Source organism: Neocloeon triangulifer, unplaced genomic scaffold, assembly GCF_031216515.1.
Source record: "Neocloeon triangulifer isolate White Clay Creek 2 clone unplaced genomic scaffold, ASM3121651v1 ptg000003l, whole genome shotgun sequence".
Classification (NCBI taxonomy): Eukaryota; Metazoa; Arthropoda; class Insecta; order Ephemeroptera; family Baetidae; genus Neocloeon; species Neocloeon triangulifer.
In genome coordinates, this window is record NW_026775546.1 from 11,812,186 (window position 1) to 11,825,782 (window position 13,597).

The 13,597-nt window shown below is 37.8% G+C and overlaps 1 protein-coding gene across 1 annotated transcript; it reads left to right on the forward strand.

The window, feature by feature from the left end:
• Window positions 1-313: 313 nt before the first annotated feature.
• On the forward strand, window positions 314-3,370 carry LOC132205854 (terpene synthase). The gene is made up of 7 exons (XM_059635181.1): window positions 314-491; window positions 769-923; window positions 984-1,128; window positions 1,182-1,302; window positions 1,355-1,494; window positions 1,546-1,648; window positions 1,976-3,370. The coding sequence occupies exons 1-7, from the start codon at window positions 426-428 to the stop codon at window positions 2,200-2,202; spliced, it is 957 nt and encodes a 318-aa protein (XP_059491164.1). The 5' UTR covers window positions 314-425; the 3' UTR covers window positions 2,203-3,370.
• Window positions 3,371-13,597: the final 10,227 nt, after the last annotated feature.

Consider the following 13,597-nt stretch of genomic DNA (forward strand, 5'->3'; position numbering starts at 1 on the left):
ATGCCTAATATTGTTCCAATCATGTTTGTCTGACCTAAAATCTACCAAATTAAATAATATTTCCCGATTTACAAATAATTTCGATAAATTTCTCAAATTTTAGATTTCTTTAAATTTATTTTAATAATCTCCTTGAGTTAGGCTTCCCGCTTTGAATTCCTGTTCGACGTAATGCCTACCCGGAGTTTGACAGGCGCTCGCGTGGTTGCAGTACCAGACTGGCGATTGCCTCTCTTTGGTGCAACATTCGCCCGCGAGATGGCTCTACGGGTCCTGTCGCATGCACTCGCGCATTGCGGCTCCGCAGCGAATCAGGTGTGCGGATCACATGTTATTGATGTTTTCGCTCGCTTCGGGAAGAAATTAATTCGGCCGCCGCGATTCGACGCGTTTTGCCTGTGATCCTCGCAATCGGCCGATTGAAAATGGACTGCCAGCCGAACGGCAACGGCATTCCGTTCAGCAAGAGCGGCGATAAAGACCAAGACAAGGTATATATTTAATCAGTTTTGAATTATTAAAATCTTTTTTTCCTTCAAAGTGGGAAATTTTAGGCGTGACCTAATAAATAAATTCAGGAAAAAACTATAATTACTTTCAGCTAAAATTACTTTTTAAATGAAAAAGATAACCTTTATTTGCTTTATTTGATACATTTTTAACCTGCGATCTCAATCGAATAATTAGTCATCCAGAAATTTCCCAATATTTGATCTGCGTGAGTCATCTCTGTCTCTCTTATGCGTATATTGATTTTTTGTTCCACAGAAGCTGCTGCAGCCGTTCGCCTACATCCTTCAAGTACCTGGCAAACAAATCAGAGGCAAATTGGCTCACGCCTTCAATTACTGGCTCAAAATCCCAGACGAGAAATTGGCTGTGGTCGGCGACATCGTACAAATGCTGCACAACTCGAGCCTCTTGTATGTGTTTCTTTTCCGACAGCAGGTCAAAGTACTTGAAGAACGTTCTATTTTCCGCAGAATCGACGACATCCAAGACAACTCCATTCTTCGCCGAGGCATTCCGGTCGCACATTCGATTTATGGCGTCGCCAGCACAATCAATGCCGCCAACTACGTTTTGTTCCTAGCCCTGGAGAGAGTACTTAGTCTTGGACATGCAGAGGTACAAATTGAACCTTTTTAGATAAAACAGAAATGAATTAAAATCAATTGCAGGCCACTTCGGTTTACACGGAGCAACTTTTGGAACTGCATCGAGGACAAGGCATGGAGATTTATTGGCGAGACAATTACACCTGCCCCACTGAAGAGGAGTACAGAGAGATGACGAAAAGAAGTGAAGATTGAATAGCTTGAAAGAGTTAAAATCAAATCTTTATTTATTACAGAGACTGGCGGTCTATTTATGTTGGCCATTCGACTAATGCAGCTCTTCAGCGACTGCAAGGCTGATTTTACTAAGCTGGCTGGAATTATCGGTTTGTACTTCCAGATTAGGGACGACTATGGAAACCTTTGTTTGCTAGAGGTATGAGTAGCTATTTGGATTTGAGGATTTTACAAAATCCAGAAATTTCAGTATTCCGAGAACAAGAGTTTCTGCGAGGACTTGACCGAGGGCAAATTCAGCTTCCCGATCATTCATGCCATCCATAGCCGCCCTGATGATAGACAAGTGATCCGTATCCTTTCAATTTAGAACAAAAACCTTCCAAAACAAACTCTAAAAAATTCCACAAAACTGTGCCTTAGATCAAGTGTTGAGCCAAATCAAAATTTAATTTTAAATTAATTAACTAATTTGTGGACTTTGCAACCATTATAATACTTGAGTTTTAATTTTTTTCTTTAATGATTTCCCAATTTAAATTCTGTTCTCATTTTATATTTAAAAAAAGTACCTTTAAAAAACTTTTATATAATAATTTTAGAAGTTGGTCGATAATGATGAATTTTAGTCAATTCGCTCATTTGTAAAATTTAAAATTTTCCTTGACCGTCGTTTTTAGATATCATTCGTCAGCGCACCAAAGATATCGAAGTGAAAAGATACTGCGTCAACCTGCTGGACAAGTTTGGCTCTTTTGAATACACTAGACAAGTTTTGGCTCAATTGGACAACGAAGCTCGTGACGAAGTGGCCCACCTTGGAGGGAACCCCTTCATGGAGACTCTTCTGGACGAACTCCTCAGCTGGAGGGACAACCCTGGGAGTCCGTTGAAAAGGGAGCGCTAATTCGAAGAATGCATTTCACTTCTTACGAGTCACACAATAATTACCAAACTTGTCTCTATAGATATCAAAATTCTAAAGTCTTACTTAGCTTGGATACCTAAAATGTCTATAAACTAGATGCCTTTGGAAAGTCTCAATTAAATCCTACAATATATCATAGCTGCCAAATGAAGTTATGTCAAGTCCTGCCACTACTAGCGGCATCGGTACTTTTGACTTGTGCTCAATCCAGGCAATCAGCTGGACTGTTAATTTTTATGATTTTCTCATCGAATATAGTTTTTGTAGATAAAGGAGTGTTTGCGATCTCTATTTGATTTCTTTTTCCATTTTTTAAAGTTTCTCTCTAGCACAAAAATAATTTCGAGCTTGAAATAATTACTGTCAACCCCGGAGCTGTCAAATGAATATGCATATCTCTATCAGCATGCCATCGTTGAATTATTCACGCTCGTTTGCATACACCGCTCTTGGCGAAATACCAAAATTTAATTAAACGCCGTAGCTTTATAATGAATGCTACTTTTGTCGCTATACTAAAATTGTAATCAATACTTTTCATCCGTACCAAAAGAGTAGATTAATTCTTATAATAATATGTAACCATTTTACAGGCAGTATTCAGCATTGATTGCATTTAATAATCTCAGTAAAAAAGCCTCAATTCCCTGCTGATTAAATTTTAAAATTATTAAATATTTATAATGCAATTATTATACCGAAAGATATGAGATCTGTTTTGTTAAATAATTTAAATGAAATAATTGCATATTTTTAACTAATTTTTGGTACTTTCTTGTGTTAATCATTTTTCACTCATCAAGTGAGCGACAATAACTTTTGACAATATGAAATTATTAAATTAAAATTAGGGAATTTTTAAATAAGCTCATATTTTGCATTCCGTTGTTTGGGCTCATTGCCAGTAAATATGATTTCAAAGGTTTTTTGTAACAAAAACTGTAACTAGTAGGCGTACGTGTTTCTTATTACTTTAAAAATGGTACTAAAATTAATCAAACTTTGGGTATTGAGACTAAATGTTAAATACCAATTTGAAAAATTTACTGAAATATTTATTGTAGCTGTAGAGCCGGGCGGAGTGATTTTGTCATAGAATTTTCAGAGTTTATAACCAGAAGAATAAATGCTTGTTAGCTGAATAATGTTTTGTTTAATTTTAACAATAATCAAAATTTCAACTCTCAGCAAATCCGAGTTGTGATTTTCATTGCAGCAGAACTTTATTTGCTCTATTCGAGCTGCGCAGTTCCGTAGAAACTGCAAAAGTCGGCAGTTAATTGTAAGGAAGCAGCCGTTGAGTATGTACGGCACGGATGTTTGTTTCCGTGTGCGGTGCACGGGTGGTGAGAGGAGGTTGTTGGGTGGTGCGCCCGGAGACCAGGAGGGGTAGCGGCGGCGAACCGCGCGGTTGGGGATAAGATGGAATGTACACCCTTCTTGTGTTGGACGGGGGTGGTGGTCATTCTTGCGTAGCGCAAATGACCAAGATATCACCACCGCTGCTGCCAGAGAGAAATTGTACAACGTTGATATGTACATATCGCATAATATACACGGCTCCATCTCTCTGCCCTATTTAAATATATGCGTATCACCCCTAGGAAGGGGTTTGTTCTCCCTTCCCCAGCAGCCAGTGTTATAATTCCTGCTGACCTCGGCGCTCTAATTTCGGTGCTGCTGACGAGAGCGCATAAATTATATCCTTTGCTTCGCCTGAAGGAGGTGAACATTTCAAGGTGCTGAATTTTCATCTTGTAAAAAAAGAACTTTATCCGTTTTCAAAAGTTTTTTTTCAAGAACCTTTAGAAATAAATATTAAATCTGGGTAAAGTGTATAAAGTAAAAAATGCCATTGGTTTTTCCCTCAATACAAACTAACATTTTAGCACTCCTCCTTTGATTAGAAATTACTTTTAAAATTTAATTTTTTTTTATTGCGCTCTTCAGATATAATTACGTTCTGGTAATTAATATTGAACTTCATTCCTGTGTAGTTTTTTTTTTGTAAATTTCCTCCATATTGTCTTACGATTAATCCAAGACGGGAAAACGATTTTTAAAATCTGATAATTTAATTTCATTCCAATTTGATACCAAATGATTCTTATTCTCGATTTTAAATTCAACTTACTCACAATTTCTTTTACAAAAATCATCTTTAAATCACATGCAATAAACACAAAAACCCTTTATATATAACTCAAATATACTTCAAATTTTTGCAAAAATATAACAAATATCATTATTGGAGAGTAAAAAGAGTAAATTGTTGAATAAATATTTTAATTAAAAAAATTGTAGTAGACAAGATTAAATTTTGACGTTTACTATAACAATTTACCAATATCAGTTTCATTTATTGTTTTTACAGAATCCACTGATTGTACTCAGATTATTTTTCAATATAAGTTCAAATATTTACATTTATAGCAGAACAATATTCAACTGTAATCTCTGCTTGAAATAATTATCTGAGAAAATATGTACTTCATTTTGTCCATCGTACCCTTTCTGCTAAAACACTCTAATTTCAAATATTAAGGCCGGGTGCTGCACATCGTATTACAGCGGTGTCAATGAACTAATGGGTGTTGAGCAAAGGGGGTCAGTTTGCCTGTGTAATGTGCCTGCAGGCGCTACACAAACCCTACACTGCCTGCTAGAGATGTATGCGCTCAATATGAGTGGTCGGAGGAGGTGAATTAGTGTGGCCAGCAAATCCCCTATATCCTAGACCGTGATGGTGAGGCCGTGTTTGAAGAGATTTGCGGATTGAGAATTAGTTGGGGCAGCTGGCCTTGTTCAAACGCAAGTTCTCTAGCTCGTCGTGTTCTCTTCTCATCGACAAGGCCCTTGGATCATGAACTTTGAGTAATTACACCCGAGAGTCTATTAAATATTAATTCAACGCGACGATAATCGCAAACAAAAAGTTCCAAAAATTCCTCGGGGTCCGGTGACTTCAATCAGATCCAATTATATTCTCGGGAGGTAAAAATCCACTCGCTTTGTTCTCCCCCTGGCCTCTGCGCTCTCCAATTTTTGGTGCAAAGAAAACGGTGCGTCTGTCCCTTTTGTCATTTGTCAGCTGCGAAAAAGTCTCTTTCTCTTCGCGGTTCCTGGGGAGTTTCCACATTATTTTGGCTTTAGAAAAGGGATGTGAGAGAGTTTTTTCCAGCAGCGAATGTGACAGCGCAGTGTGTTTGCGGCAGGGAAGAATTGGGAAATAAAGGCACGCCTGGGAGAAAATAAGACGTGTGCCTCTCGCACGGTCGGAGTAAAAAAGGATCGGAATGAAAGCAAGTGACACCACCAAGAGAGAGACAGAGTTCCTTTGATCTTATTGTGTGGAATTAATTAATGAGAGACTTTCTTATCATCTTTTTTTGATATAAAATTTTCAAAGGAGCTTTATGAATTAGAGGTTTCTCTACTTCAATAACCAAATTGAGTTATTTTTGGAAGGATCAAAAGATTTTTTTAACCAATGAAATTAATCTGTGTCCATTTAATTATCATGCAGAATTTATGAATACAATTTCTTTTTCTAAATTATTTTTTTGTTTCAAATATTTGCCAATTACTAAGTTATTATTTCCTAAAACAAATACATACGTTAGGAATAAAATTTAGCCTTGTTTATATTAAATACATAACTCATGTATTTTGTTTATATTTTTCATAATAACAATGAATTTTGCCATGAATTTTTCGAATCAGAGTTTAGAAAAGATTAAAGCTACACAAATCTCCAATAAAATGTGAAATTCACGATGTATAAACTTTTCATTTTTCATTTCTCTTTCGCCGCAAGCTCCTTTGGGCTCAGGAGAGTTGCCAAAGCATCGCTTTCAATCTGCTTCGGATCTCAGAGAAAATCTTGTGCAACTTTTCTACTCTGCGCCGCTGAAAGAGAATACCTGCTTCTGCAAGCTCTCTTGAGAGGAAGATTCATCAGGACTCTAGCGGGACGCGGACAGAAGTAATCCATCCATCTTTGATATTGAACTAGTCGGCGGAGCGCAAATCCGCTTTAAAAGAAAATTCCATAAAAGCTCCGGCGTTCGGCGACGGCGGCTGCAAATGCGTCCGACGCGAAACGGGCGTAAAAACTTTTTGCAGCTTGCAAGTATAATAAAATATAAAAATTTTATTCTCCGCGCCAAAATGTAGAGCGTGAGAGGGAGAAAGAATGAGCGAGAGACGCCCTGCAGCTCCTGCCATATTTACTTGCGCCGCGCTACCCCCTTTTCATAAATAATAAATTCGGCCAAGGTGCTGTTGCTCCTGAAACTAGCTCTCTTTCTTTACTGCTTCGGGCCGTGTTACGAACCGGGCTATGCGAATTTATGAATTATGAACGGCGTGTAGCTCAATTTTTGCCGCTTCGGCAAATTGCAGCGCTAAATTTTCAGCAATTTATCTCGCAGCGCCAACTCTCTGTCGCGATTTTTATATTCCGAGGGGCAGACCGAGGAGAGAGTTGTATAAAACGCCCCCCGGAAAAGTAGGATCAGCGCCTTAAAAGCTAGAGAAATATATGGCCGATGGTCATTGGCGCTCGTAAATCTCGGGATAATACTTTTTCTCTCACACGCTCACGTGCAGCTGCAATGAGGCTCCTTTTACTTCATCTATTTGCCGGCTCGCGTAGTCTCTTGTGATGAAAAATTTATGTCTGTCGGCGCGCGAGAGATTCGTCCAACGCGAGTTTTCAACGTGATTTGATTTAGAAAGCCACCGATTCTTGTTGATATGTTTTGATTCAATTTTCATTCACAGACAGGGAAATTTAAGGAAATTAAAATTAGCAACTTAAATCTCTTAATTGAGATACATCTTGATTAAATAAAGAATATTTGCTTTTTCAAACAAGTTAAAAAAATTTCAACTTATTTATGGTTCCAGACTCTCGCAGACATAGGAATTATGCTAATTTCCAAATAAACTCATCCAAAACAATTGTCGACAAAGGGAAGCCTTTCTGCTGATAGACTCTCTCGACGGACTCCATTGTGCGTGTATGTTAATGTACATCCCCTTGTGTGCAACTGCGGTACGTTTACGCGCTCATAGGGTTGCATTATTTGCTCGAGCACTTCGACGCCACGTGTTATTGTTATTTGGAGAGAGCTGCTGTCCTCCGCAAATAGAGCGTGGCGGCGGCAGTCAAAGAGGCCTGAATTAACCTCTGTTGCAAACTACACATGCGAGAAGACTCAAGTATACAGCATTCATGATGTGTTTAGCTCTATTTCATGTAACAAAGACCAGGTTACTTTTTTTTCACTAATCAATACCAGCCGAGGCACTACAGGGCTTAGAACTTGCATTAGTTTAAAATTTTGTTGTAGAATTTGACCGAGCGAGTTGAATTTTGATGGCAGGGGGTTTTTAAGTCGTTTATTTTGTCAGAAAAACAGCAGGAAATTGTTTTTCTGAAACAATAAACGACTTAAAAAACCATCAAGGAAAAGCCGACTTATAAAAATTAAAAATTTTTCTTCAACAAATGTTACGAGATGGATTGTTACGCTTTGTTATCTTTCGTAGTAATCACGTCATCTGAGAGATAGCGAAGGAAAATGTATTCTCCATTTTTACTGCTTACATTATATAGCAGAGTGGATGGTAAAATATTCACGAGCGGCTGTAAAACAAGACGGAGAAAAAATTTTCACAGCGCTTCGATAAACAAAAATGTAAAGCACAAAAGTTGCTCTTCGTTCAATCAAATATGAATTCTCTCAACTGAATTGGCGTATATAGTTGGAAAATAATTATTCAATGGCTCTCTGGCGACTGTTCTGCATCGCAACGAGGGTCATACTCGTAACGTTCGTGACAAACGCCCTTAAGTTTCATTTCTAGCGGCCCAGAGTGATAATTCTCTCAATCCTCCCGCGGCCAATGTTTTCACAGTCATAGCTAGTACAGCACAAGTAGGACAAAATATTTTCTTAAGTACTCTCTACACTAAACGCACTCGGCCCCATTTTTCCAGGACGCTTTAGTTGCGAGTGGAAAATAAAATGTGATCAATACAAAGGGAATTGCAGCGCAACGAGACCTCCTTACTTCGAGTGCGGAGGATGCTATTGTGTTTGCTTCCAATTGAGAGCTCTGCTTTTCTCGCGAGATGTGAAAAGTTTCTGTTTTCAATAAAAAAAAATATAAGGAGTGATTTCAGAAAGTATTCGAATAACAGAGAATATGCGTGGAATGAAATTGAAATAAGAAAAGTTGAAATTCAGCGACGGTATGGCAACTGGAGCGTTTTATTCCATTAGCGTTTTGTTGTGCTCTTCTGCGAATAGAGGAAATAGTGTAGGCAACCCCGTTACACATCATGGCTGAGCTGCCAGCTCTGTGTTGTGCAAGATGTAATCAAATATATTGAGCCAGGAAAGAAACGCAATTGGCCTCATTCGGTTCTTATTTACTGAAGCAAGTTCCTACCTCGTAAAAATGAGAATGAAAAAAAAAATATAATGTAACAAGACTTTTCTGTTGGAAGAAGAAATTGATGAAGCAGAAAAAAAATATGTTCTGGTGAGTAAATAAAATATTCCTTACTGATCAGAAATGAAACTGAACAACTCTTCGAGTGTTGCAGAGAAATGCCCAATAAACAAGAAAATTTCCTCAATGAATTTGAAATTACGAACAAAAGTCTTTATTAAATACATTTAAGGAAAGTGTTAAATCCAGGGATTGTAATTGCCAGATCATAGCTCTTCTAATAAATTAACTACTTAATTGACTAAAATATAAATAAGAAGCAACTTGTAAATTTGAATCTGGCAACTTATGTGAGATATAAAGTACCATATTAGAACCGAAACGAATAGAAAATAAACATTTGGTTCTAAAATATTTTTCGTTACTTTCTTATTACTGTTTTGTTAGTCAATCCCTTTTATCGCATTATAAGTACATATTTTAACAATTAAGAAGATTTTTTTAACTAATTTTAGTTTCAATTAAATTGTCCTATATTATGAAGCTTTGATGTCAGAATAAACAAAGCAGGGGGTAGGTTGGAGGACGAGAGTTTCAATCGCGAGTGGAGGTGAAAGAGGAGCTTGCAGTGAAATTCGAGCAAATTAATTTTCGCCAAATTTACCTTCAAAGGCATACTTGCGAGTTTCAAAACAATCCAAGGGCGCGCGTGTTTACCCCACTCGTATCCGAGAATCTCCCTTTTCATTTGCGCCCTTTCCAAATCCCCGACGCGCCTTTATCTCTCTAGCGGGCGCCGAAATGAAAAATTCCAAGGCAAGTTGGCATTCCTCATTCCGAGGCTCGACACCAGCAAAGCCAAGGCAAAGCTTCATTTTCGTTGCCGCCAGTGAGTGAAAAATTGATGAGAGAGAACAGCGCGGGGGTGAGAAGAGTGGCGTAATCAGCCGCGTTCGCCGCTTCAATTATACAGCATTAAAAATACAGCAGCCCCGCTTTTTGAAGAGAATACCAGAGAATACGGACGATGATGAAGAAACACCAAAGATGACTTAGCCTCCCTCACGCAAATAAGCCTGGATTCGGCTGCGACGATAATAATTCATGCGAACTCGTCCCGCGCCGTCTTCTACGTGAGGCACATTCGAAGAAAGCGCATGGAGTGCCGGATGGATTTTTACTGCGAATTGCTTTCGCACCTAAAATGCTGCCGTATATATTCACACACCATTCATCCTGGAGATTTACTTCATCTGGAAATGCAAGGGCTGAAAGGAAATCTGACGTTGAGAGAAGAAGTGCCGCACGCGGCTTCCCCAAAAGCCTTTTTACATGTACCACTTTTGCCACTCAACTCGAAATTGATGCTGTATTTGGATCTGAATAGCCAAATGAATTCTCTCTCCGTGAGATAAACATGTTATCTTGTAAATTTGACGATATTTAACATGCCAATTTCAAGTACATAAATATTATTTCAGAAAATTTGGCTAAAAAGTATTATTTAGCGGTAAAATATTATTTAATTTTAATAAATTCATTTCATTTTCATAAATTACTGAGAAGGCACAAAAATATTTAACAAATTTTTTACTTATTTTTTAAAAATTGTTTGAATTGTTTATTTTTGAAATGGAAATTACCAAATTTTATTTCGTCATTGCGGATTTATAGTTACTTCTTTATCTCATGAAAACAAATTTCTAATCAGTAAAACGGAACAAAAACTCTAGAAAAAATTCTTTACTAACTTTTCTCAATCTTTATAAAAATTTCTGAACTTAACACATATCTTTTCTTTACATTGAAAAGTTTTCAGTTATGAAGTCTTAAAAACTAAATTAATTTCAACTCTTTTAATTCCTGGTAACTGTTTCTAAACCACCTTGCAATAAGGTCAAAAAAGCGCAGCCTTATTCAGCCAGCAGGCTTTTCCGCAAAGTTTTCCGCCGTAAAAGCAAGACTGTTAAAGATCAAGCCGTAAAACTGGCAAACAATTGGTGCCGCCAGCAAGACTGGGACTAATTATTTTTAAACAAAAGTTTGACCGCCGTCGCGGCAAACCCAGACCTTTCCGCCTCACAAAATACGGGCGTAAATTTTGATCCGAAAAGTTGTCCGTGGTGTTTGGTATAATAATTTGAATCTCGTACGTAATTCGCCACTTTCGCACGCGGCGTAAACAGTCTGTTGCGAGCAGGATAATTATTGGCGAGCTCACATTTGCAAGAGCCGAGTCTAGTCGTGAAAACTGCTACTTTTCACGATTTCGGCGTCGGCGTGCGCGAATTTAATTATATCGTGCCCGTGAACATTTTACGACGAGCAGAGAGTTTCGCCAACGCTTTCAAATGACGACAAGTGCCTCGGGCCAATTCTGAACAGCGAGGGCGAGAGCAAGTTCGTAAATTCCACGCACATATTTTCAGACCACAGCCACGACAGCGTTTTCACATTAGATACGAAAAACAGACTCAAGTACTTTTTTTGGAAAAACGTCTTTATTTATATTTTTAATTCAATCATTGCTGCTGTTTATTTATCCAATTTGTAACAAAATCTCTTCATTGAATTGAAAAAATTGAGATTAGAGTTTGAATTATAATGATTGCTGTAATAAATTTTTTTTACGAATGTTTGTATTCAAGGATCGAGTGAAAAAAAATGATAAAATACGTGTTATTTAGGACAATCAAACTAGCTTATTATATTATTTATAAAATAAATTCATTTTTTGCCACTAAACACATCAAAATTCAGTTGAAAAAAACGTCTTGCTTTAACAAATAAAATATATTTAACAATTTCACGCTTACAGGAAATAAAAAATTATGCATTTGTCCCCAGATCATTTAATATTCCAACGATATACTCAAAATCTCACTGCGATGACTTGAAATAGACAAAATTCATGACTATCGGCCCAAAATATTTTGATTTTTTCCAAGGGAGACTAAAAATACATTAGCTAGAGTAAGCTGAACTTAAATTGAAACAAAAAATCTGATACTTTTGGAAACTAAACATGACTCAGCCGATTTTTTTCTCTAGTATTCAATCTAATGCACTCGAAAGGAAAAATCAGTGCACATTCAATTCCCTGTTCACACGATTTTCCGATTTTAATAATAATTAATGAACGACATGAAGAGTGGTAACGATGAAAAACTTTCTTGCCTCCCTTGCGACTAGGATTTTGGAATAAAAAATGAAGCGCAGGTTGCGTTTGCCGCGCCGTAAATCAGCACGCCGAGGTCGCCAATTAATCTTCATTTTCGGTGCAACCTGAATGCGCCGCGCACACACACACCGAGTAGGCCGAAATGAAGATTTTCCCCAACGGACGGATGAATTCTCGCAGAAAAGCAGCGGCCTTTTCAACGGATTGAGAGCTTCTGGCTCGCATGAAAGGACTTCTTCCGAGAGGGGACACATGAACGATGTTAATTCCGAGTATTTTCGCTTCCCTACCTTTGGCACATAAACATGTCGGACTGTTGGGCTTGCAAAAGTTATGGTCCAACAAGCTTTCATGTATGGATTTTCTGAAAAACTAGGACATTTATGAGACTGAATGTAAAGATGTATTCTGAGCCTGAGAGAAAAAAATTCGTAACTGCCCATGGAGCCAGTTTTGCCAAATCTCCTCCAAATCCTTCAGCGCAATCAAATATTTAACGAGGTATATGCAAAAAATTTAGCCCTTTGGGGATGTAGTTTCCTGTAAGAACCATCATGAAATTAATATTTTTCAATTTAACTACCAATTGCTTATTCTCATTGGCACGCAATTATTCAAAATTCAGAAGCTCTTTTAGTTGAAAAAAGTATTCAAGTACAAGTTATTAAATTAGCTATTGTTATATTATATTATTTGAAGTTCTTTATATTCTATTATTAATTCAAGAGTCTGAGGTGTCAGAGTTAGAATGAAAATTTTGCCTGAGAAGAGTTTGCTTACACAAAATAATCTTTTACTCAAATTCAAAATGAGAAAGTGAGCATAATTTTCTTTCTCTTTGTAAATCGGAGGATATTTAACTAAACCTAGATTTGCAGTGCCCAAATCTAATTCTGCGGACGTGTCTCGAGGCTTTATTGCCTTGTCCAAGTGCATCCAGTTCATAATTGAACGCAATAATAGTAATAACGAATAAAACAGGAGCCAGCAGAATCTGGAGTCTTAAAATTTAACTGCCGCAAACGGGAGGGACAACGTGCGCCTGGCAATAAACCGCCAGCGTCGTTGGCATTTATTGCTTTTCGGCTTCCAATAAACGGTGCAAGTTTATATATTTGCACGGAGCAGGCGCGACCTCGGTTCATTCTTTGTCTCTCTCTCGCGTCGGCACCTGCCGCGGTGCACTTTTTTGCCGCGTATTTCCGTCGTGTCGCGGCTTTTGGATTTAGCTCGGTGCTGACTCGACAAAAGGCTGCGAGTTTTGCCACGACGAAGTCTCATCTTTCTCTCTTTCCGCACAATGCCGACGCACACGGACGAGAACTACAAAAGCAGCATTATACGTGAACGCTCGGCGCTCCGAGGCGGCGCCGCTGGCTCGAAAACGAGCGCATCACAATTATTATATCTTTTGTCGCGACTGCTCCCTGCGAATCAGATTCGTCGCACGCATTCAAAGCAATGTGTAAATCTGGAATTCAATAAGGAGGAAAGAATAAAAAAAAATCAATAATAACAAGCATTAAATTACTTTCGTGTCATATTCCAAAGGTTTCAGATTTATTGGAAGAATATTGATTCATTTCTGAAAATAGCAGACAAGTTACGGCGAAATAATAACGCGAGTCATAAATATTTATTGTACTTTTTAGCAGCTTTTTAGTAGCTGTGATTTTTAGATAAAAGTTATATAAAAGTCCTTTCTATAAGTTGAAGTTCACAAGTATT